At 37.2% G+C, this 27190-nt stretch overlaps 1 protein-coding gene across 1 annotated transcript in view; it reads left to right on the top strand.

Annotated features, from left to right (window-relative positions):
- CUBN (cubilin) overlaps positions 1-27190 on the top strand; it is a 306316-nt gene that overhangs the window by 237252 nt on the left and 41874 nt on the right. The window contains exons 55-59 of the mRNA XM_066384573.1: positions 386-542; positions 1804-1953; positions 10306-10506; positions 13172-13301; positions 18129-18346. Of these exons, the coding sequence (XP_066240670.1) occupies positions 386-542; positions 1804-1953; positions 10306-10506; positions 13172-13301; positions 18129-18346 (856 nt within the window). The remainder of the gene's footprint in view (positions 1-385; positions 543-1803; positions 1954-10305; positions 10507-13171; positions 13302-18128; positions 18347-27190) is intronic.

Raw genomic sequence — 27190 nt, 5'->3', positions numbered from 1 at the left:
ACTTATATTTGTTTTATTATTTATATACATTTTAAGGCTTTATAAACCCTCCCACACTCTTATAAACCTTTCCCCCACTGCTATTAACCTTTCCCACACTCTTATAAACACTTCCTATGCTTATTTTACCACAAAAATAATTAAAATAATAAATATATAAAAATATCTATGTACTGCAAAATCCCACGATATAGTGAAAAATCCACGAAACAAAATTAGGTATATATAATTTAACAATCTGCGATACAGTGAGACTGCGAAAAGTGAAGCACAATATGGTAAGGGATGACTGTATACCCCTTAGTACCATTATTTTCCAGTGTAGGCACATGAAAATTTTGACAGGAAAACCTTTAGCATTAAGTTATGTTTGTGGCTCTGCCAGGTATGGGCAGGAACTGAGGAGGCTGACACAGCCCTGTTAGCCACGCGCTGTGGGAACGTGGTTCCTGGTGCCATCATCACACCAAGAAATGCATTCGTGGCTGTGTTCCAGTCTCAGGAGACACCCGCTCAGGGCTTCTCTGCCTCCTTTGTAAGCCGTAAGTAGCACTGAAAAGCAAACTGATTGGTTCTTAAAAGGGTATGCTGCCACAGGCAGGCTTGGGAAAGTGTGGGGGGTTGCACCAGGGTTGGCTGGAACTGGGGGCTCATGGAAAGAGTGTGGCTGGTCACCTAATCCAAGAGTATGCCCATCCTTCAAAAATCAATGAGAATGGCACTGAATTCAGTGATAAATCCATTGAGAAATGATGTATAAGGCCTGAGTCCCACTAAGACTTCTAAAAATAACCCTAAAGCCCGAGTGGGCCAGAATTGGGCAGGCGTCCAGGAGCCCATCAGTTAGCAGACAACCAGGTACCTGGCACATTGCCAGCCTGCACTGAAAGCACTTGGGCTTCAGAAACACGCTGGTTCTTGGGCCTCACCTGACCCCCCTGGATTCGGAGTCTCCCTGCTGGGGACTGGCACGTGTTAACTCTCACACAGATGATTCCCATGGCCAGTGAACCTTGGGAGCCACTTTCTTCCAAATTTTCCCTCCCTTTTGTTATTGTGATTCACAAATTAGGTTAGTGGGAAATGTGGCCATTTGTAAGCCTGAGAACCAGTGGTGTGTGCCTACTGGTTGAGTTGAACCAAGTAGCTACTAACTGCAAATTGCTGATTATGAAAAAGTTTGATGAAAGGAATTAGAAGAAATAATGCAGTGAAAGGATATTTCAGACACAAATGAAAGAATGAGGGTGGTATAGGAAGAATTAAATGTCACCCAGGCCCAGCCTTGGATCCACACTTGTTCCTTGTATCTGTGTATATATGCAACTGTGCATGTTTTAATGTCAGTTTAAAAGGATACTAATGTGTTCGAATGGGATAGATCCGCTAGTGACGTGGATTAACTAATTAGTGGTTACATGGAGACAAATGTCATTTTGTTGATAAAAAGTTCTATTTCTGATACTAGGAATTCATGTGAGAATTTGATAAGAATTAGAATTAGTATGTTCAACCATTTTTTTTAAATCTTTGCTAAGTTATTCTATCTTTACTATTTTAAAATTAAGTGATTTGCAGTAGATTTTCTACTACTTAGCCACAAACCCTGCAGCATTTTCTAAAAAATGTAATGTTCTCATTTAGTATTTTGTTTTAAACAAGAACTCCATTCTCTTAGTTATTGGTTCTTCCATTTGGAATATCCCAGGGAATATGTCTCTATAGAACTTAGGAAATTTGAGTCTTTTCCTCATTTGTGTGTGAAAACAAATGTTCTGATAATGCCTTTTTCTTCCTACGTAGGATGTGGAAGTAATTTCACTAGACCTTCAGGTTACATTATTTCCCCAAACTACCCAAAGCAATATGACAACAACATGAACTGCACCTATTTCATAGGGATGAATCCTACGTCTGTGGTCATCCTGACTTTTGTGTCTTTCCATCTGGAAGGTAAGCTTATTCTTATGTAAATTAAATTGATTCTTAATAAAAGGATGAGGGGTGAGTAGAGACAAAGATAGTCTGAAAGTACTATTTGAAGAAAATATTTAAAATGTTACACAGTACATTTGATATAAACGACTAAAATTTCATCTAGAGTACACGTACCTGCTATATATTAAGACATGAAAAGAGTAATACAAGAGCTTTGAGAACACAGACATCGCTCAAGTAGCTTAAGGAAAAGAAGTTTGAAATGTATTGCATTCTAATAATAGTTTTTAATGTATTCATTTGCATTTATACTTTATGCACATACATGTGTATATATACTGCTCACAAAAGTTAGGGGATATTTCAAAATGAATATGAAGCGCTAAAAAAGGAAGCATTTGAGTTTGTTTATTAAACAAGAACATCAGAAAAGCAAATGATGAGTCAAAGAAAGTTCAATTATGCAAATGAGATGCAAAACCAACTTTTATTTCATTGGTGAAAATGCACAATACAAAAGGCTGAAAGTACTGGATTATTTGCATGTTCCCTGAACCCCTGATTTTTGTGAACGGCGTGCATGCCCACATTATAAACCAGCTAGCGAGAGAAACTATCAAAGTAAAATTAATAAATATCTGAACTTTTCTTTTATTAAGTATTATCACTGGGCACCCTTTCATCTCCTTTTTTTTTTTAATCTTAATCAGTCTTGTAGGGACTATGAATCCCTAACCACAACTACCTCTTTGGGTTCATTACAATTATAGGGAATGGGCTGTTGGCTAAGAGAATGGCATGGCTTCTGGTGTGGGCTGAGCGGTGGTCACAGTGGAAACCACTTGCTTTGGCTCTTTCTTTGGAAGAAAGATCCCTTCAAGTCAACGAGTGTTTTCAATCACTCAGTCATACTGATGCTATAACAATGGTATATGGAGTGAAATATCACCTTTTCAGCATTTGCTAGCACCAAATCCCAGTACTATAAAAAGATGTTGATGATATAGATAATATTAGTGGAAAGTAAAGCAGTTTATGTAAAATGATCCAGTTTTCTCTCTGAAATAACAGATGTGAATAAAATCTGTAAGGCTCTTAAGCCATACTTGAACAGTTGTTATCACTGCACCATAGATTGTGATACTTAAGATTGTGATACTTATTTTCTTCTTTATACCTTTCCTATTATTTTTATATTCACAGGAAAGTTGTTTTAGTAATAGGAATGCATGTGGTTTGGATTGTGCATTTGTATGGGCATTTGTTCTCATTAAATTACATAAACAGAAGAATGTTGTATGCCAATATTATTTAGAGTGAAAAGGAGACACCGGTAGATATATATACTATGTTATATAGCCATTAAAAACACTGCCAATACCAGTGGGATAGGTGTCATCCTGAAGAGTAGCTCCCTGAGCCTCGCTGACTCGGTGAGAAGAAGGGACAGTATGATGTTCTGAGTAGCTGGCATGGGTGTGGTCAGGGAGAGCATTTTAGGATGGGTCCCAATGCCAGGTCGACCACATAACTGGTCACCTGACTTTGCGCAAATTACTTAATCTTTTTGATAATCACTTTCATTTTTTAAAATATAAAATAGTAGTTATAAAAGTCAGTTAGTGCTTAGTTTATAGAAACATATTTTGTGAACTGTAATTCATCTGAGTGGTCATTGTTTCATTATTTTGCCAGTCAAATTTCCAGATACACCCTTACACAAGCTGTCGGAGTATTTGGTTTTGCAGATTAAGTGATTTCTACTTCTACTAATGGGTTCGTTAATCATCACCCAAGTGAAAGATCGCTTTTTAAAAATAAAATAATATCCTTATAATAATGCTTTGTGACATTTCTAGTGCTACAAGGATTCAGTATTTTCAAACTGCCATGAGTAATTTCTGGCTACAGATTAATTAAATTATAATGATACCTAGAAAGGGCAATGTTAATCAAATTTATAAATAGATTCTTATCACTAATCATATTAATGCTGATGTTCATTGAATAACCTCAAGAAAGTAGAGATTCGTTAGCTACAGTAAAAATAACCTTCTACCCCTTCTAAATGAGCCCTAATAATTCATGTGTCATATGTTGTGATAAAGCTGAGAATTACTCTCAAGAAAAACCACAGCTTTTTTGTCCCCAGGAGCATTGGCCTTTCAAGCTGCTATAGTCCACAGGAACTGCTTCTGAGGAACTATGTCCGAGTGACTAAGCCTTTCTAAGCCTAACATACCAGCAGAGCCATCACTGACCTAGGTGGAGACAAGGGTTCTAGGTCAGCTCTTTTGGTGGGCTATCCCAGGCCATAAAATTCTACAAACATGTTTGTGCATTGTGTTTACTACACACTGTCAACTAGATAGGAAAGGTTTACTCTTTAGGCTAATATACCGATTATTCAACTGCACATTGGTACTTTCTATATGGAGAGATTACAAAGGTTCAGTGAACTACTGTTTTTTTTTTTAACTACTTTCCACTAAAGTTGGTCTAAAAGTATATTATATTAGTATATGTTGGCCTAAATTTCTCTACCTTTCTCATCATTATTACATTTCTGATACTAGTCATTCTTGAATTTTATTCTCTATAATCACTACTTTAGTATAAACCCTCAGTAAAATCAGTTAAAAAGTCATGGGAGACATTTTCTTTTATTTTTTAATCAAGTGAGAGGCAGGGAGGTGGAGAGACAGACTCCCACATGCACCCTGACCAGGATCCATCCACCCAGCAACACCCGATTGGGGCTGCTGCTCTGCTGCTAGAGCACTGTGCTATTTTAGTGCCTGAGGCAAGGCTATGGGCCAACTTGTTCATTTGAGCCATGGCAGTAGGAGGAGAAGAAAGAGAGAGAGAAGGAGGGACAGATGGAGATGCAGATGGTTGCTTCTCCTGTGTGCCCTGACTGGGAATTGAACCTGGGTCTTTCACACTCTGGGCTGATGCTCTACCACTGAGCCAACGGGCCAGGGCCAGAAATTTTCATTTGACCATTTATAATATTTATAAGACATGTTTGTTTGTTTTTCTGAATGTAAACTTAATACTAACATGGCTCTTGGAATTTTAAACAGTGTCTTTAAAAGTTGTAAAATAAAATTGGAAATTAACAAATTCAAACTGTTTCTTTTGGTCAAAAAATGAAACCAGAAACAAACAAAAGCTAACAACAAAGGATGAGAGAGAAACTTTCAATGTTTGTACTTACTTTGTTATCAGAAATCATTAAATAAATAAGTACTTAATTTATTTTTCCAAATGTTGAATAGTTTAAAAGTGTATTTTTGTGTTTTTATTATTCATGTGGCCAAGTTGATGCCTCCAAGTTGCTGGGAAGATAATAGGCCTTTTCATTTTTATTTTTTTACTTTATAGATAAAGCTGTGAGCAGATGTAGTAACCCAAGGCGAGTGAATACCTTGATTTTTCCATCATTAAAATTAGATAATAACGTTAATTCACCTAGTTGATAATGAGGGGTTTAGAAATTGTCAGTGAAAACATTTCTGTATCAAGGCAAATTCTAAACTCAGTTTATCTCTGATCCAGAGTATCTCTTGATAGTAACTGGATAAAAGAGTAGCACCTCAGAGCAGAAAATGGAGCAAACTAGAAGGACAAATACTTCTGCTCACTGTCATCTAGGGATGGCCTCGAAGGCTCCAAGAGAAATAGGGCTGGATTTCCAAATAGCCAGATAGAAAGTTCTATAAAATATCTGCTTGGATTCTCTTTTATTAACTTAGAAGTCCTGGTTTACAGGCTACACCTAATATAAAGCTGAAAGGAAAAAGGAAAGAAAATTTAATTTTAGATTTTTTCTTTTGCTCTCTTTACCACTAAAAGGCACAAAACTTGAGTTTTGTCAGTTGTCTTAGTTCACATTCCCTGACTCTGCCCCCATTTAATCTAAGTTTTAATTTAAAAAAATGGCATTACTCAACTACTTACTATTTCTTCTTTTTGCTTTCTGAATAGTTTCTCAAGAAATCAGAATGTGGGCACATTTCACAATTTATTACCTTAGAAAACATTGGGCAATGGTTTTTTTGAAATAGTTCTCATTGATATTTTATTCAGATTGGTTGAGCACTAGAGGAAATACTTTAGTTCTGTGAGATTCTTTACTTGCCAGTATTTTAAAACTTTGGCCTGCACACTCTGTGGAGCTTAGTTTTATACAGTACCTGCTTTCCCTCCCACTGAATCATGCCCGCCGTTGAGGTTACCAGCTACTTGGAGCAAAGTTAATTAGACAGACAATAGACCTCATTCACTGCTGCCCCTAATTCACCTGCCTCTCCCTAGAATAGTTTGCAACTTTACTGAAGAAAATTTTATCTTATCTACAATATTAAAAGATTTCAACCAAGAGAATTTTTTCCTCTCTCTACTCCTCTTAGGCATCTTTGCCTTTCTATGACTCTCAGGAAAAAAAAAATTGCTGTCTGAATCTAAATTCCACAAGTTTATATAATTTGCTGAATTACTCATCTTTGGTTTCTTTTCTATTCTTTCCAAGTTCTTGGAATCAGAATGGAATTCAAAGTTGAGCATTGCTCTATAACACAGCCCAATATAATTTTAAAAAAATTGTATTTCAGGATGTTGAATAGAGCTCTCCTTAATTTAAACAATAAATGTGTTTTAAAAGTTTTTAGAAGAATGGAAAATAGTCATAAAAACAAATCATGGAGGGTCATCTTATACCTCAGAGATGTCAGTAGTAAATATAAATCAAATTGTTTACTGAAGATAAAATTAAGAATAAACGTATAGGGCCCTGGCTGGTTGACTCAGTAGATAGAGTGTCGGCCCAGCATATGAACGTCTCAGGTTCAATTCCCAGTCAGGGCACACATGAGAAGCGACCATCTGCCTCCCTTCCCCCTCCCTCTTTCCCTTTTCTTTCTCTCTTTCCCTCTCACAGCCAGTAGTTCAATTGATCTGAGCATTGGCCTCAGGTGCTGAGGATAGCTTGGTAGATTAGAGTACTGGCCCCAAACAGGGGTTGCTGGGTAGATGCTGTTTGGGTCATATGTGGAAGTCTGTCTCACTATCTCCCCTCCTCTCACTTAAAAATAAATAAGTAAGTAAGTAAATAAATAAATAAATGTAGCTCCTTGTTGTATGACATGGGCTCTAGTCCAAGGATAAAGTATTATTCAGTTGCAGGGTGCTTCTCTTCCTGCCAAGTTCTTAAACATTTGATTAAATGCTACCTCTTGGTCATAAATTCAACTTTGATATTTATCTTGCTCCTTGAAGAACTATTTCCAGACTTTGACTAATTTCCTTTTTCCTCCTAAAAGGCAATCATCCTGGTTGCAATTAACTATACCTATTCCACTTGAGAATTTTGTGTGTTTTGGTTATATATTCAATTGGTTCCCCCATTATTATGGAAAAGTGTTTAATATCATTATTTTCTGATGCCTTTGGTCTTTGTGACCAAGTATCTTCTCATTGAAGAATCAGGTTGATACCTTTGATCTAATATGGTAATCGATTATATGGGGCTTGAGGAAAAGATGTTTATGTGTAAATTTCTTGATTCCTTATGACATCTTTATATATCACTCTTTTGGATATTACCTACTTTATAATAATCCTTGAAATGTTCATATACTTTAGGTAACTTTATAATATCTGATATTATGTAATGTTTGATTTCTTGTGGAGAAATATTTGAAAGGACACCAAAAGAAATGACTACTGGAAAGGAAACAAGAATGTCTTAATCCATCAAGCAACTTGCCAAATATCATAACTCTCACAATTTATTGAGTCAGGCTTGGGAATGGGCATATTATCTTTAATCGTTTTGATGAGTTATTTGCTGCTCTGTTGCTATCTACAAAATATTAAAATTCCCTCTCAATCTCCTCTGCTTCTACCCTTATCAACTTCCTTATTGTTGAATTCAGGATTTTTGTAAACAGTTAATGAATTTTGATTATGTCTCAACAGAGATTTACCACTGCTACCACTGTTATTTCTTATGACCTTTATATAATTAAGCTAGTTCTTTTAATTAATTATTTGAAAGAATAATCAAGCATATGACACATTTTACCTTATTTTTTGGTGTTTTTATAATTTTGTAAGATAGTTATCATCACTATGATAGTCTTTATCAGTGGGCCCACAACTTAAAAACCAGTACTTGGAGGCCTGCATAGCAGGTTATATGATCAATATGAGGCCAAGATTTTAATCTTGCTAAGTAAAAGCAGCCAGTCACAAGTGGCCACATATTATATGATTCTTTTTATGTGAAATGTCCAAAATATACAAATCCATAGAGACTGAAAGTAAGTTAGTAGTTGGTTGCCTAGAGGTGAGAGAGCAGTAAGAGAGAGGGGTAAATGGGGAGTTATTTTTAATGGGTACAAGTTTCTCTACAGTGATGAAAATGTAATTTGGGAAAAATGTCAGCTATCTAAAGTGCTATGACACTATGAGTTGGCAACACCTTTCCAAAGGCCATTGGAGAAACTGAAAAGAGAAGCTTACCTTTGTATCAGTAACACAACTTCTAAGAATTTATTCCAATAAAATAATGAAAAATTTTCACAAATATTTATGTACAAAATGTTTGATTCAACAGTATTTTTAATTAGATAAAGTGAAAAATACAGAATTATCAAGCATAGGGTATTAATTGAACATGGTATAGTATATCTATATGACAGATTTTACAATATGCATTAAATTTGATGTTTTAAAAGAATATGTAATCAGGCCCTGGCTGGTTGGCTCAGTGGTAGAGCGTTGGCCTGGCGTGCAGGAGTCCTGGGTTAGATTCTCAGCCAGGGCACACAGGAGAAGCACCCATCTGCTTCTCCACCCTTCCCCCTCTCCTTCCTCTCTGTCTCTCTCTTCCCCTCCCTCAGCCAAGGCTCCACTGGAGCAAAGTTTGCCCGGGTGCTGAGGATGGCTCTGTGGCCTCTGCCTCAGGCGCTAGACTGGCTCTGATTGCGGCAGAGCGACACCCCAAGATGGGCAGAGCATCGCCCCCTGGTGGGCATGCCAGATGGATCCCAGTCGGGCGCATGCGGGAGTCTGTTTGACTGCCTCCCCATTTCCAGCTTCGGAAAAATACAAAAAAAAAAAAAAAGAATATGTAATCATAAAAATGCTCACGTTATGTTATTTTATGTTAATAAAAATTAGGTTACAAAAGAACATGTTCAGTATGATTTCAATTAATGTTTTAATATAATTCACATAAAAATGGCTGCATAAGTATAATAAAAGGCTTTATAATTTTTGTTTATTCTGGTTTTTTATTCCTCTTTAGTATGGGTTGGAATATATATTTATTTATAAAGAATACAAAACTATGATATATATTTTACAATCAGAAAGTCAAGCTAATATTGTTTGTATGAGTGTTTATAGCCGTTGTTCAAAAAATGTTAAGGAATTTCTAATGCTCTCTCCATGGTAGGAACTCTTTTCCTGTACATAGCTCCAGTGAAATTAAAGCAGGGTTGTTATTTTTTTAAGAGAGAGACAGAAAAAGAGAGAGAAGGTGAAAAGCATCAACTTGTAGTTGCTTTCACTTTAGTTGTAACTTGAGCTTCTCCTACATGCCTTGATCAGGCCATGCCAGTGACCCCTTGCTCAAGCCAGCAACCTTGGCTTTTCATGCCATTGACCTTTGCGCTCAAGCTGGTGAGTTTTGGGATTGTGTGGAAGATTCCCCTACTCAAGCCAGCAATCCCTGTGCTGGCAAGCCTGCACTCAGAACCAGCGACTTTGGGGTTTTGAACTGATGACCTCAGTGTTTTGGGTGGACTTTTTATCCTCTGCACCCCCACCAGTCAGGCAAAGCAGGTTTTTTAAATAGCACTGTGAACTACTGGGGCCAGGCAACTTTTGCTGTGGCTGGAGGGCAGGGGGTGTGGGGTCCCCTGAGCACTGCAGCCTAGTCAGCAGCCTCCCTGGGCTCTACCACTCTATGCCAGTGGCAGACCCCACCCAGTGTGACAGCAAAAAATGTCTTCAGATATTACCGAATGTCCCTGGAAGGCAAAAGTCCCCATTTATAATCACTGAATTAAAGAACCACTTGACAAAGGAAGAAAATTCTGGGTTATTTCAAAGTGGATTTATCTGTTTTGAGGTTCTACCTGTTTCCTCGTAGCTATGCTTGTTTTGAAACTAGGGGAAACCTCACTTCATCAGAAAACCAAATTTAATAGTGACTTACCAAAATAGTTCTCGATTCTCATTTTCATTTCTATGTAAATTGAATGAATCTTCATTACATTTTTGTTTGAATGTTTACAGCATTGATTGTTTATGTTGCTTCTGACTAAAGTGCTGGTTGTTGCATGCTTCATACAGCTCGCTCAGCCGTAACGGGAAGCTGTGACAGTGATGGCGTGCACATTATCCGGGGTGACAGCCTAGTTTCCACACCTTTTACTACCGTGTGTGGTGATGAGACCCTGTCTCCTGTAACCATTGCGGGTCCAGTGCTGCTTAACTTCTACTCTAATTCACACACCACCGACTTTGGATTCAAGTTTTCCTATCGGATAACCTGTGAGTAGTCGTAATGATGTGTGAAGTTTTATTTTCTTCTTGAGTAATTTTCATAAGGAGTTTTTACTGTGATTCATAAATCACCAGCTTGAAGATTCAAAGCCTTTGAGGGTAAAAATAATCAGTCAGGTTCATGGTCCAAAAAATAATTCTTAGACATTTTTCTTTTTTAAGAAATGGGGAGGTTCTTTTTTATGAACTTTGGCTAGAACTACTCTTTAAAAATCAAATGGAAGGTTGAGATTTATTCTGATCGTTTAAGTTAAAATGAACATTCCAGCTCTCTTTAGTTGTTCGTATATTTACACTGAGGTGACTTTTTGGCCTCACCTTTCCAGATGCCTATTTCATTTTCCAAAGTCACTATGCTAATGTGAAAAGCAATATTGTATAATTTAGGGAAAAAACCCTAAGAGAATACCTTTATGATCTTTTGGTAGGATTTTTAAAAAAATATACAAAAAGCACAAGTCTTAAAGGAAAAGAAAAAATTGATGTGTTTATGTTATAATTTGCAGCTTCTGTATGTCAAAGTCAAAGTGAAAAGACAAATCACAGGATGCAATCGGGTGACACTAGAATCTATGTAAACACAATAAATTAAGTTAAATAAAAAGACAAATCACAGACTGGGGCTACCAGGACCTTTTTATTCTTTAAAGACCATTCAATCTAAATTTACTTGAAAATCATGAAACATATTACCTTATTTTGAATAGCTTTTTCCTCTCCTGCAGTAACTGGGTTTGTTAGTTTGCTGACAGTGTTTTTTTCTACTTCATTCATCCCAACATCAGTGAAAGGGGCACAGAAATCTTGTAAAACCTTTGTCTTGTTTTGTCTTTATTTGACCAAACTCACTGCTAAAAGTAAAAAGTTAAATACTTATCTTACAAATAAGTCACTATTCCCATCCACAGAGAAGACTGATGATGCTTACTTGTGATAAAAGGCCTTCATAATTCACTCATATGAGCTGCTACCTGAATCCTGGCCCCCATTTTTAAAGTATTATGGTCTGTGGCTTCATGGGTCTGTTGGCACAAGCAGAGTAGAACTGAGCAATGAACATCCCCCCAGTTGTCTTGTTGAATAAAAAACAAGGTTGATTTGTTTTACTCTTTTTGTACAACTGGTGTTTTGAAGAATTACATCATTATCTTTAATCTCTCATTTTCCTAAAACAATGTGTGCAAAGTTTCACATATTCACTATGAGAATCTCATTTAAAGAGTGTTGCTGATAAGATTTCAAATCCTGACAATGTACAAATTTAGGAGTTACTGTATTTTTTGCTCCATAAGACACACTTTTTCCCCCAAAAAGTATAGGAGAAAATACCCGTGTGTCTTATGGAGCAAAAAATATGGTATTTTATTAAATATTTTAACACACCATTTGATTCAGAATATTTTTTTCTTATTTTCCTCCTTAAAACCCTAGGTGTGTCTTACGGTCAGGTATGTCTTATGGAGCGAAAAATATAGTACTTAGTCTTCAATAAGCTTTCAGAGGCTATATATTGAATAATTGTGCACAAGATTAAATGGAGTAATGGCTACATGGATCTGACATTTAATTCACTATCGATGTCCACAGGGGTCTGAGCACATGAATACTTATGGGCAAATAGAGAATAGCTTCCCCTGCAAAGTAGGCTCAGCTGAGGGGAAATATATCAATAAGTAAATAGCCTTAAATGGCAGCACAATTTGTTTCTCATTTCTCATTGGTAATTTATAAACCACTGAGATAACATCAAAATATACTAACCTCATTCTAATTTTTGGATCACAAAATAAAATAAATATAAACCTTTCTTACTGCCACATGAGTATGTCATTTTCTATCATTAAGTGGCACAATCTGATCCTCCTTATATGAAGTCCAAACAAAAATAATAGTGATTTTTATCTTTTTATAATGGGTTTATTATATTTTTATGGCTGTTGTTTTATTGACTAATGGGAGGGAGTAACTAAGGGATCAGGGCAGTTGATCGCTGGTGTCAATGTGGGAGTGGGCCTCCTCTCCTCACACTTATCGAGTGCCAGTAATACAAATTTGGTCAAGCATAGTTCTTGCCAGTCTCACAGCTAAACGAAAGTACAGAGGACCCAAGAGTCATGCATTTGAGCCCACAGAGGGAACTAAGCTCAAACATTCCAAAAATGATTTCCAACACCTCACTTTCTTTGACAGAGGAAACTTGAATCTATATTATTGAATATGTCTAGCTAGCAGACCTTTCTGGGTTCACATGTTCACAATGTGCCTTGGATTGTGCACACCTTTTCGAAAGTCGCAGTGATCATGGGAATCCCTCTGAATCTGTAAATTCAGGAGAGAGGCACATGAAATATTTTATCTCATTGTTTTCACTCTGGCCATTAATTTGGCTCAGTCTTATTCTATTCTAAGGTGTACCTTAAAATACCCTTCCCTTAAAAAAGCTTCTAGTCCTTTACTATCTCCTCCTTCTATGTTGGTGGGAAAAGTCAGAATTAATTGTAAACACAAAGAAAGGAGCTTTAATTTGCTTTAAGAAAATAATAATTATTATCTTTCTTGAGGGAAAAGTTACAATAGTAAAGAATATCTTAAAATAAATTTTCCATTGTATGAGTACTAACTGTTCTCAGCATCTCCCTGTCTTGTGTTGCAGCCTGTGGTGGTGTGTTCAACTTCTCCACTGGACTCATCTATAGCCCTGCCTATTCGTATTCGGACTACCCTAACAATATGTACTGTTTGTACAACATCACTGTTAGCAATGACAAAGTGATTCTGCTCAGGTATGTAAGACAAATTTACCTTCTTAAGAAAATCATTTTAGCTCTAGTTACAGCAAGATACTTCTTAATAATGAAGAGCATTGATTCTCATCAGGCTTACAGAAAGGAATATAGGGAAAGGGGAGTGAAGTCCTTGTGTAAACCTGGGAAATGGGACTCCTACCCTCCACACAAGCCAATAGTGCTTGGTTAAGGAGGACAACAGGCACTCCACCTGTTAAAATGACTGTTATAATTTTCCAACAGTTTCAAAGGAGCTTCATTTAATAATGGGAGTAAAGTTATAAGCCTATCTTGAAATCACAAGGTTTGGGGCGGGTAAGAGAAAACAGATCCCATTTGTGAGACACTTATAATACACACACACACACACACACATACACACACACACACACTAACACTTTCCATTATTCTGTTATTTAATTCTTAAAACAGTTATATGAGAAAACTGAGGCACCAGAAGGGTGAAATAACTTGCCCCAAATGATACACTATTAAGTGAAGAGTCACTATCTGAATCCATATTAGATTTCTCCCCAAAGCCATGTTTCTAATGTTTCCCTATTCTATCTCTGAAAGGGTAAATTTTCTAGCTACTTAAGACATTTATTTCTGTGTATCAGAACACCTCTATACGGGTGCTATATGAGATATGTTACATCAGTAAAATTCTCCACTAATCCTACTTACTCCCAAGTCTGATAAAGGGAATACAAGCTCCAGTTGCCCAGAGTGATCAAGTTCCACACTGCTTTTATCAAAATTGATATATTTCTAGCTCCTGTGTTTTAGTGATATACAACATGTGGTGGAAAACTCTGAGATTTGGCAGAGTTCAGAGCAACACAGATTTTTTTTACAGAAGCTTGATGAGCTAGGACCACTCCTACCTACCTTCCCCCTAAAAATTATAAAGTCTCTGCAACTAACCTTCAGGGCCTCGTATATCAAATGGATCCATGGACTGTAAGACAGGTCTCATGGCGTTTGATTTGGTTCCTCTATCAGACAGTAAGTGGTCTATAGACACAACCTTGAAGGAAACTCACCTGGGACTACTGGTAAGGAAGCTCTGCCCCAGAGCCAAAAAATCCTTTAACTTCTGGGAACAGAAAAATAAACAAAAACTGCCAAATGATCAGTAGCAGGAGGCCTTTAAAGGGCCATTTGGCCAGAATAATAACATAAGGGATGGTTCTTGTCATTTGCCATTACAGCACAATATTTGTTTCTTGCGTAGGATTATAGTTGGTATGTGCATTTTTTTCCTTATTGTTTCTTACTTGAGCTCTGGGGCTCACACTATGTCAAAGTTCACATCAGCAGGTTTGGAAAATTATTTATTATGCTATTTCTAAAAGCCTACATTCCATGAAACAGATGCTGTTCTGGGTGCTGCAGAAGTTGTAGGCATTAGTAAAACATGAATCCTTCTAGTAAGGCTCTCACAATGTGCCAGCCAATGAGGTTTTCCGTCAGTGGGATTTTCCAGATAGCTCTGTGCTCTCCCAGGAAAATGATGTGAAATAAAAAGTCAAAATAGCTTTGACTCCTCTTGAACACTCAATTTTTTTATTTTTCTTTGTAGATTTATGTTGTGGAAAAGAAATGTGTTGTCTACAGAGAATAAAAATGAATGTAATGTTTCTGGAAATCATCATTGTTCTTCCCTCATCTTCTTTTACAAGAACATCCAATGTTACATGTAGTTAAATTATCTTATTCTTCACCAGTAAATTGAAATAATTTGGCCAATCAAACCGTTTTGAAAAAAAAATTAACTGATATTTTTTCCTGAAGCTCTTTTTTTATTATTATTTAGAAAATTAAATTTAACAGGGTGACGTTGATCAACAAGAGAATATAGATTTTGGGTAAACATCTCCACATCATTTGAACAGTCGATTATGTTGTATACCCATCACCCAAAGTCAAATCATCTTCTGTCACCTTATATTTGTCCCTTTTTATACCCTCCCCCACTCCTCCTCCCCTGGTAACCACTGCACTCTTATCTCTCTGCCCATGAGTCTCGGTTTTGTATCCCACCTATGTGTGGAATTATACAGTGTTTAGCTTTTTCTGATTTACTTATTTCACTGAGTATAATGTTATCAAGATCCATCCATGTTGTTGTAAATCAGGGGTCCCCAAACTACGGCCCGCGGGCCACATGCGGCCCCCTGAGGCCATTTATCCGGCCCTGCCGCACTTCCGGAAGGGGCACCTCTTTCATTGGTGGTCAGTGAGAGGAGCATAGTTCCCATTGAAATACTGGTCAGTTTGTTGATTTAAATTTACTTGTTCTTTATTTTAAATATTGTATTTGTTCCCATTTTGTTTTTTTACTTTAAAGTAAGATATGTGCAGTGTGCATAGGGATTTGTTCATAGTTTCTTTTTATAGTCTGGCCCTCCAACGGTCTGAAGGACAGTGAACTGGCCCCCTGTGTAAAAAGTTTGGGGACCCCTGTTGTAAATGATACTATGTCATTGTTTCTTGAAGCTCTTCAAAGGAAATATTTTAATTGTTAAATATTTTCAAATCATTCTGTGTATGTTACTTATTACAGCTGCTAGCAATAAATAAATAAATAAATAAACCCCCCAAAACTAAGAAAGCATGTAAAAATGAGGCCAGGATAGCAAGTGATTTAAACAAGATTTTTTTCAAAGTAAGCCATGGTAAACACACCATAACATCCTGAAGAAAAGCCATGTAGGAAGACCTTGTTTGTGTGGGAGCTCTGGGAATAGTTACTTGAATGACAAAGCATATGCCTAGATTAGATATATACCTGAAACCCATGTGTTCCTATGTCACCCCATTAAATTTAATTTCTAAATAAAAAATTAAAAATAAAATACTATTAGGCCATAAAAGAAAAGGTAGGGGTGTATCTGCCAGGATAGGTTGTAAGTGGTAGCAACCAAACCAAAGAAACAGTAGCTTAGCTCAACAAGTTTATTCCTCACTCATATGAGTACATCTGGTGAGGATTGCGGCTCACTGTTGTCAGTGGTTCAGGCTGATAGAAACATCATCTCAGCATTTGCTTCCATGATCATCACTGCCGTGGGCAGACAATGAGGCAAACTGAGTAGTAATTTCATAAAATGGTCTCAAAAAGTAGTAGCTACCACTCCTAAGACTTAGTCTGGCCAATGGAAATGCAAGTCTTAAGGCCATGTCAAACCCCAAAGTGTACACAGAAGGGCAATCCTAGCAAACATCAGAAGGCAGAGAGCTGGGAATGTGGCAAAGTTCCAAGACCACCACCATCACCTTACATGTGAATTTCTGGTTGTGGCAATCAAATAAGGTTCAAGAGAATTTAGTTCATTCTTTCTACCATTGATGGTTTTATTTCTTTTTTTTTTTTTTTTTTTCTGAAGCTGGAAACGGGGAGAGACAGTCAGACAGACTCCCGCATGCGCCCGACCGGGATCCACCCGGCACGCCCACCAGGGGCGATGCTCTGCCCCTCCGGGACGTCGCTCTGCCGTGACCAGAGCCACTCAAGCGCCTGGGGCAGAGGCCAAGGAGCCATCCCCAGCGCCCGGGCCATCTTTGCTCCTATGGAGCCTCCGCTGCGGGAGGGGAAGAGAGAGACAGAGAGGAAGGAGGGGGTGGGGGTGGAGAAGCAACTGGGCGCTTCTCCTATGTGCCCTGGCCGGGAATCGAACCCGGGTCCCCCGCACGCCAGGCCGACCGGCCAGGGCCCATTGATGGTTTTAAATTTTAAAATGTATTGTATGAGAAATTACTTATTTCATATTTCTGATTTTCAAAATGATAAAAATGATTGCTTGTTTTGTCGTTTTTAGAAAATATCTGTGATATGTCAGACACCATAGTTTGGTTTTTGCATATTGTTTCAGTTAACTTTAATATAAACTCTATTTTAAAAGAGGGAAACATTGACCCTGGCCAGTTGGCTCAGTGGTAGAGCATCAGCCTGGCGTGTGGATGTCCCAGGTTCAATTCTGGTCAAGACACACAGAAACGACCATCTGCTTCTCCACCCCTCACTCTCCCCCTTCTTTCTCTTTCTCTCTTTTCTGCTCCCACAGCCATGGCTTGATTGGTTCAAGCACATCAGCCTCGGGTGCTGAGGATGGCTCCGTGGAGCCTCCACCTCACATGCTAAAAATAGCTCAGTTGCCAGCATGGCCCCACATAGGCAGAGCATTGGTCCCAGATGGGGGTTGCTGGGTGGGTCCTGGTTAGGGCACATGCAGGAGTCTGTCTCTCTATCTCCCCTCCTCTCACTTGGGGGAAAAAAAAAAAGGAGGGAAACATTGACTGTTGAGAGTAAGAATGAAAATGGAGCTCTGATTCTAAAGCCAGTGTTTCTTCTAATCCATTAGCATCTTCCCATAAGTAAAGAATAGGATGATAGTACCACTTGATGGCACAAGAGAACAGAGTAAATGCTATACTTTTAATGAGACTGAAACAATACAGTGTTGCTAAAATAATAGATATCAGTTAACTTATCAAAACTTAACCTCAGATAGACTGAATATGAACACATGAATTCAAATAGACTGAATATGAATAATCTCAAAGAGACTTGACTGTGAACTCTTAGAAGTCCAGATACGTATCTCACACATTTCTATCCCTAGTGCTTATCATACTTTTTGAACTGATTAATAAAATAGTGTAATATTTTTAATATTTCTTATTAGGGAAAGCCTCGGTATTGTGCTTTTAGCCTTTGTTTTGTCAAAGGCCAGAAAACCTTCTTAGACAAGAGCTAAAGGTACTATTTAATGGACATCTAGATGGAGAGCATCGGTACTAACGAGGTTCATTTCACAGGTTCATTGAGTTTGATGTGGCGCCCTCCCCCCTCTGCTCCAATGACTACTTGGCCATTTATGATGGTTATAACATCAGTGATCCTCTTCTTGGAAAATTCTGTGGCTCCAAGCTTCCACCAATTGTTAAGAGCAGCAATAATAGTATGGTCCTGTTATTCAAGACAGATTCCTTTCAAACAGCAAGAGGTTGGAAGGTATCTTTCCGGCAGACATTAGGTAAGCATTTTGGACATGTAAATCTATTTTTCATGCTTGTTACTTTTTGTTTTATTCTTGCTACTTTTTGTTTTATTTTTTTTTTTCACCTGACTGAGGCTGCTTTTCATTTTTAGAGGAATATGTCACATAAAGTTTTTTTTTAATTTTTTTATGTTATTGATTTCAGCTAGTGAGTAAGGGAGAGAGCGACAGGAACAACATCTGTTCTTGTATGTGTCCTGACCGGGGACAGAACTGGCAATCTCTGCCACTTCAGGGTGATGTTCTAATCAAACAAGTTATCCAGCCAGGGCTAAAGTTTTGGTTTTTAAAATTACATATAATAATATATTCTGATTTTTGAAAAATCACTCAACAAATGTACCTCTCTAGCATACTAAAGAAAAGTCTGTCTATGCAATTATCCCAAATGAGACCTGAACCTTATGCTATCATCCATGGAAATGGTGGAAATTGAACCTAAAGGCAGGCCAGGGTCAGATCAAGAAAGAAGCCCCATCACCTGTGTTGACTTTGTCCTTAAAATGGTTGAGATTCTTGAAGAACTGAAGTAGAAGAAGAATGGCCAGATGACTTTTGGAGAGATCACAGTGGTACCAGCGTGGAGAAGGTGTAGGGACCCTGTGGCCATGAAGGAAAAAGGTTATCATATAACTCCAGGTGGGAAAAGTCAAAGGTTCAGACTAGCACAGCAGGAATGGAAATAGAAGAAAGTGTAGAAATGTCAGAGGTATTCAGAAGGTAGAATGCATGGGAAATACAGCATTTGGAACTTGGTCTATTCCGTGAGGACATGCATTATCAATGACTTCTTATGAGTAACTTCTTGGGTAGTGGTGCCATAGGAGACTAAGATTAAGGGAAAAAATACTATGTTTAGTTTAGAGCACCTATGAGATATCGAAGTAAAGAAATATAAGAGAAAGTTGAAGCGTGAAAAACAATTTGAGCTGGAAATAATGATCTGGGCCCTAACTCGCAGTAAAAGGAAAAAAGCTAAATGTAAGAATAAATAAAAAATATCATTCCACTTTATTCCCACTGCATGTGAGAAATAATTATATATATAAAATTAACAAAGACCTTTCAAGTATATAAGATAGTGATCAATCCTCTGTTCATCTACACTCACAGTATCAGTAGCACAATCTAAAATAATTTATATTTGACTCTGGAAAACGTTAAGATTCTTCCATTTGAAAAGAGATGTGATTAGTGTTCTAAACATGAAGAGCTCACCAAGCAAATCTCATATTCTGTGAAGTCTCAGAGGAAGCTGGGAAATTTTCTTTAATCAGAGTCTTAACTTACTGTTCAAACTCTTTCTTTCTCGTTTACCCCGTGCTGTGGATAACCTTCATCCTTCATCCCTCCGCTTCAAAGCAGCACTTACCATAAACTTCTCTGCGCTTGGCATGATTTGTGTCTCTCTGTGTGTGTGTATTTCTTGAGAGAAGCAATTAGACATTATGTTTTGAAGGCTTCACAATAAGCCACAGACATCATGACAAATTCTATCAGAAAATCACTTTACTACCTGCCCTACTTAGCTTTATCTACAATAATGTGAAAGCAAGTCTCAGGGGCAGACAGAGAGAGTGTTGCCTTAATGGCATTGCCTAAGTGAAGTGGTGTACAAAACAGGAGGTTCTTTTGAAAGAAAAATTAATTTTCCCTTGGAAATTATTTTTGTGCAAAAGAACTCATATGCTCTAGCCTTTAGCACAGAGTTTAGAGTTGAATGATATATGTTTGCATTTGCTCTGGTTACCTGCTTCTGAGCTGTTTTCCTTTTTCCTCATATTTTCTCACATGACCATTGAAGTAGTCTTAAAGTATCCACACAGTTGTCATTGGCTACTGGGAATCCACACAGTGTTGTCCAGCCTCTTTATATCACTATGTTTTTCTGGACTGCAAAGAAGACACTTTTTTCTCATTATGATTTTTACTGCACTGAAGTGGTACAGGAAGAAAATTCTTACACTGTCAGAGGCACCGTTCATCGATGAGCATTGGCCACCTTCAGCTAATTTCTTTTTCCTGTGGTCACAGTTAGAGAAAAGGTGCAAGTGTAGAGCTCAGGCATGGGTTTCCTTCCTCAGCCACACAGTGTTAGATGCATTTCGTGATGATGGCTTTTACCTCTTCTTCATCTTTACACACCATCAGCCACTTGAAAATACTTAGGTAATTCTATGTTGTTTTCAGTGATATTTTTACTGAAAACCTAAGTGTTATAATTTCAAATTTGTGTGGTGTCACAAAGCTTTCAAGACCACATATATGAATTTTTTTATTTTTTTTATTTTTATTTTTTACAGAGACAGAATGAGAGTCAGAGAGAGGGATAGACAGGGACAGACAGATAGAAATGGAGAGAGATGAGAAGCATCAATCATCAGTTTTTCGTTGAGGCACTTTAGTTGTTCATTGATTGCTTTCTCATACATGCCTTAACCGTGGGGCTACCGCAGACCGAGTAACCCCTTGCTCAAGCCAGCGACCTTGGGTTCAAGCTGGTGAGCCTTGCTCAAACCAGATGAACCCATGCTCAAGCTGGTGACCTCAGGGTCTTGAACCTGGGTCTTTTGCATCCCAGTCTGATGCTCTATTCACTGTGCCACCGCCTAGTCAGGTCATTCTGCATAACTTTAATCTTATTTTGTTTGTGGTAAAGAAAGAGAAGGAAAAATGAGAAGAGATTGAATTCTATCTATCTTTTATAATCTTTTGATTACAGATCTGGATAAAAACTTATATGTGACTAATAGGATGCACATCCATCTCATCCATTTAATCTCCCCCGTGTTTCCTATAAAGAGAAGAAAGCCACTCAGTGGCCTAAACAGTGGACTTTTGTTTCCAGTGCTGTCAGTTCAGCCTGGAAAACAGTATCTCCACAGAGTAAATAATTAATGTGCAGAAGGGCTCATTTTAGTCTGCAACATCTCAGCTCAGTTTATCTTGATTAAAACACTAGTTTTACTATTTAGATTACACATTTGGCTGTACTTTATACACATCCGCTATAATTTTTAAGAAATCAGTAAAGAGCCAGCTCACATAATTGTGTAATTATTAGGTAAACATCTCTTTGTGCATGTGTTATGTTTGTATTGTTCATGGGCCCACACACATTTTGGGGAAATACCCCCTAGTTTGTTGTTAATGACTAGATAGTGGTAAAAGTGGGTCTCAGTCTTTCACGGAACTGCAGCTGTTAAGGGCCCACATGGTCGGATACCAGGGCAGGAAAACAAAGCAGGCACTTCACAGGAGCTGATTTCTAGCTAATGGAAATCTGCCTTCCCCTTTCCCCCTGCACTTTACACAACATGAATAATTGATCCCGAATGACTGATCACCGGTAAAGTGATCATACTGAGCCTCGGGGTTCTATGAAACCCTGGTATTATCTGCAAATCTAAGCATTTGCCTCCAGAGAGTGCATAGCTGTCATCTGATTGCCAACAGTGTCTGTGATCCCATAATGTTTTAAAGGCATCAATTCTGTGGATTTGACTGAAGTGGGCGTGTGCCACAGTTGCAGAATCAGCACTTAAAATACCCTTTATTTTATTCACTTCTGCTAGTTGAGTTTCTGCCCCCCTTTACCACCAGGATATGCTTTGGCCATGACCTTGCTCGCCTCCATCACCCGTGTAGCACTTCAGACTTGTGAATGTGTCTTTATGTGTCTTTAAACCAGCACAGCCCCGCATCCTCTTACTGTACTAGTATCACGGCAGAGTGCTGCTCGGTCAGTCCATTCATAACATGCTCATCACATCAGACACTGAGCTTTAGACATTTATTTACTCTGTAGCACAAAAGTCATTTCATTTGTTTCTAAAGTAATGTATTATATAACACTTTGACAAAATGTCAGGGTCAAAACTGAACTTGGCCCAATTGAGTTATGAAGCTCACAGGCATTTGGGAAAGTGGGTTGCCAAGAAGAATGTGAAGCATGACCCCTTCAAGATGACATGTCTTAGAAGGACAAGGCATTGCTCTGGAGTAGATGGCAATATTAGGGACAAGGGGACATCAGTAACCAGAGATTCTTGTCACCTAAGACTGTAAATCCTGGACATGTAACTGACATTCCTGGCCCCCTGTAGCCCATAATCCACATGCTGAGGATGAGAGTCACAGTCTATTGTCCTTCATCCAGAGTGTTTGTCCTAGAGAATGAGTCACGTGGCACTAAATCAGACTCACAGACCTTTGCTATAGAAGAAATGCAAAAATACCAAAGTGCATGTTTAACAAGGACAAAAAATGAGTCACAGATGAGAACATGCCTGAATGGGAAGAGCTGTAGACCAGAAAGAAGATGGCCAAGACCCAATGGCTTCATTATACACTGCTCGCAAAAATTAGGGATATTTCATCGCTTCATATTCACTTTGAAATATCCCCTAATTTTTGTGAGCATTATATTATTGCTTGATGAGATGCTTTAGAAAAGTCCTCTAATAGTTCCGAGCTCAATTTTATTCACTATAAAAAATTATTTGGAAGTATTACCACATTTTATCATTACAGAATGTGATGGAAATGAAGTAGGCAATTTCTGTGAAGTACTGTAAATGTCAAAGAGAAAAACTGTTTGTATTAGAAAGTAATATTGAAGCCCTGGCTTTCTGAAGGGCTCCATGACCCACCCCACCTTATCTCTACAGTTGGGGAGGGAGTGACGAGTCATTATTATCAACAGGACCATTTCAGGGTACAGTGATTTCTGATTCTTACTCATTTTACATATGACATCTAACTGGCAAAATCTAAAGTATATTTTAGAACTGAAATTTGAAATCAAAAGCTAAATACCAATTAAATTCTAAGGCCTTGCAGAGGCCTAATCCATAATTGTCACTCCAACAATATTGGCTGTATGAACAAATTAAAGAACAAGTGAATAAATTATGCCTACTATATAATTACATTATATTATACATAATACATTCAAAATATTACACATTATACCTAGATTTGCTTCACTCTCAAAATGCAATTATGATTCATATAGTTCAGCTATCACTTGAGAAGGTAAATTGGATCACTTTCATTCTTAGAGATTTAGGAATATAGGATCAGACTCAATATTTGGGTCACACATATCTGGTCTCTGGATTTTTATTTGCTACCTTAACATCTGGGAAATGTTTCTCAAACATGCTAAAGGAAAACAGGTGTTGTGAAGGGATGAAGTTGAGGGAGTAAACAAGAGTTTACTTGTCAGAGGGAATAGGACAAGACAGAAAGCGAAACAGAGAAGACTGATGAGAAGACTTTGGCCCTAGTGATGGAAAGTATGGTCACGAGAAATAGAGAAAAATATAAAAACATGTCAAATTCCCTTTGGCTTCTAGTTATATTTAAGGTTCACAATTTTGGCGTTAACTCAGACCTTAAGAGGCATTCTACCTGACCAGGCATGGCGCAGTGGATAGAGCGTTGGACTGGAATGCCAAGGACTCAGGTTCGAGACTCCGAGGTTGCCAGCTTGAGCACGGGCTCATCTGGCTTGAGCAAAAGCTCACCAGCTTGGACCCAAGGTCACTGGCTTGAGCAAGGGGTTACTTGGTCTGCTGAAGGCCCACGGTTAAGGCACATATGAGAAAGCAATCAATGAACAACTAAGTTGTCGCAATGTGCAACGAAAAACTAATGATTGATACTTCTCATCTCTCCATTCCTGTCTGTCTGTCCCTGTCTATTCCTCTCTCTGATTCCTCTCTCTGACTCTCTCTCTGTCTCTGTAAAAAAAAAAAAAGAGGCATTTCAAAAATTCTGTAGCAAAACAATAAAAGAATACACTTAAAACTATTCAATGACCCTAAATATCAATGTATTTAACTGTACGTGCTTCTTAGCAGCCTGATATAAACTTCCAAACTATATCACTTTTAAAAGCACAAGTGCAATAAGATAGTTGAATTATAGCTTGAGTAATTTTATAAGTCACTGCTCAAATAGCTCTGAGTTTAGCAGTAATGGGGGTATTACTCGAAAGCAATGTCATTTGTCTCTTCTCTTAATGTCATTTGCTCCCTCTGGTAAAGTCTGAGAATGAGATGAGCTGAAATTGTAAACCCATTTGCGGAAAACTAGACTAAGCTCATTTCCGCCCTTTTTAAGTCTTGTACCTTTCACTGGTGACTGGACTTCTCTTGGGAGCTGATGCCAAAGACAAGGTTATCTGCAGTTGATCCTTTGTGTGTTTTACTGAAAAGGGTTTTTGCTGAGCTGAGAATGTGGAAATACAATAAAGAAACTAACAAATGCTTAGTTCACCAAAACCTTACAAAAGCAAGTAGGCAGGAGTAAAATTCCAGATCAGCAAAAAGAAAGGAAAGGTTTTTATTGAAATATATTCTAGCGTTGGAGCCTGTGCCCACCCTTTCCTCAAATGACAAGATCTTGAAGAGGAGACTGTTTTTAGAAAATGAAACCAGATGGTATTGTGTAGAACAAGCTAAGTGATAAAAATCAGCTAATGGTAAATTATAAGATAACACTTTTAAAAATATTCAGGTAAACAAGAGCTGGGAAACAATTATTCTTTATAACTTCAGCCATACCAGGCCTCCCATAATGTGACCCAGCTTTGTTTCTGATAATTGGATGTGTTGGATTAAATTTTTTTGTAACCATAGATTCCCTATTCTTACTCAGAGTGGCTTGGGTTTGGCATAGTATTCCCAGGAGCATACAAGCAAATTATTAAAAAAAATAGTTTAGCAATAAGCATTTAAAAAATTATTTAGCTGTAAATCAATTGTTTAGAAACAAAACATTATTAGGGCTATGGAGCTGTATTTTACTCTTCATCCTGATATATGAAAACATCTGTTAACTGTGTAGTAACTTTTTGTTCTACTCACTCCCAAGAATAGACTGATGCAAAATCCCAGGACATAATGATAATGGCCCCCTGTCCCCGAGCATCTCACACGAGGAGCTTTACCTAGATTATCTCATTTAACCCTCACAACTACCCACAAGACAGGGACTATCCCATTTTACAAAAGAGGAAATAAAAAGTAAGAAGATTAAATAATTTATCTGCTGTCCAAGGGTTCCTAAGAGGTAAAGCCAAGCTTTGAACTCGGTAATACTGTCTTCCAAATTCATCGGTTTCCTAATCAGCCCAAATTATCTCTGTGGCCATCGGTAATTTACCCAGAGATAAAGGGAGGTTCGGGGGAGTTTTCTGAGAGGCAAGTCATTTCTTTTCTTACTCTTTTGGGTAGATAGAGCTCCTTTTCTCTATTTTTATCTTCTCATTTGACACTGCCTGCTTTCTAGTAGCAGTGTTCTAATTTGTACTGAGTTCCAAATCGGGATTTGGCAATACCTGTTATATCTAATTATTACACATAACTCTAGCAGCCACTCCTTCCTGCTTCCCACAAGGAAAGATATAATATATATTCCACTAAAATATACTATTTATAACTATAATGCAGTGTAATTATATTTGTAATTTTACAGTCTATACTATAATTTTATATTATAGTTATATTATATATTAAATGTTTATATTATATAAATTAATTATATAATATAATTTATGTTACATTATATTTATAATACAGTATAAATCTTACATGATATACTTATATAAAATAAAATATTTTATAATATAGAGGATATTTAAATATAGTATTTATATTATGAATGTTTATATTTACAAATAGTATTATATTTATATATGTAATATTTATGCATGTATATTATATACATATAATATATGAATAATATATGGTTTATAATATATATTATATATACAGTAAAGGCCAATTATCTTTCTGACTGAGACAAATGTCTTGTATGTCTTATCGGCTTTACAAAGAATTAATACAATTATGTAAATTATAGTAGAATTTGATTATAAAAATAATGAATCTCTGTATAAAAGAACTTTTGTCCCAAATTATGGCCTCCAACCACAGAATACTAACAAAATGAAGGAATTTGGTAATTTATTTTTATGATGTAACCTTGATTAGTATTCTTATCATATAGTTTAATTTGCAAATTGGGAAATTAAGTCACAAACAAATTAAGTGACTTACTGAGGCTCCTTTGCAAGTCTTGAGTAGAATTGAGAAAATAATCCCTGTGTCAACTAAATAATACTTTCACCAGAGTAGTGTAAGTTAAAATGTCCATAGTACCGTGCACAATCTAATACAGCAACAAGAACAATAAAATAAGTCCTGTTTTACTTATTTATGCATTCATTAGTTGACTCTTGTATGTGCCCTGACTGGGAATCAAACCCACAAACTTCGTATATTCAGACGACGCTCTAATGTCTAACCAACTCTCCAATCAGGTCCCTCCTTGTTTTAATTATTATTAGAAAGCTATTGGATGCTTGGTCTTATTTTGTGAATTTCACATCCTTTTTATTGTTACCTATTATATGACTACTAAGTAGCACATTGCTATTTATCCTGATTTCTCTAAACAGAACATTTTCAAATTTCTGATAACTTTTGATTTTATAATTGGCAATGTTGAGTAAATAGTTTTATTTTTTAAAATAGTATTGGTGCACACTGTGTCCTGAATTTCACAAATTATTAAATGTGCTCTGCCTGCTAAAATCTCATACTCAGGGATTAAATTGTTTTAAGTAACAAACCTAACACCATTTATCATTGCAAAATTTTAGCTGGAGAAGCATTTTTCTACTAAAAACCTACCCCTTAGACAGTATTTTAAATCTTTTAGTGACATTTTTTATTGTTGTCCTGCTAATTTTTTTTTCACAATCAAATATGCCACTGAAGTCAACTAAATTAGCTTTAAAAACAGGTT

This window comes from Saccopteryx leptura, chromosome 5 (assembly GCF_036850995.1).
Source record: "Saccopteryx leptura isolate mSacLep1 chromosome 5, mSacLep1_pri_phased_curated, whole genome shotgun sequence".
NCBI lineage: Eukaryota > Metazoa > Chordata > Mammalia > Chiroptera > Emballonuridae > Saccopteryx > Saccopteryx leptura.
The sequence above is the reverse complement of the archived record's forward strand: the minus strand, read 5'-3'. Positions and strand labels throughout refer to the sequence as shown.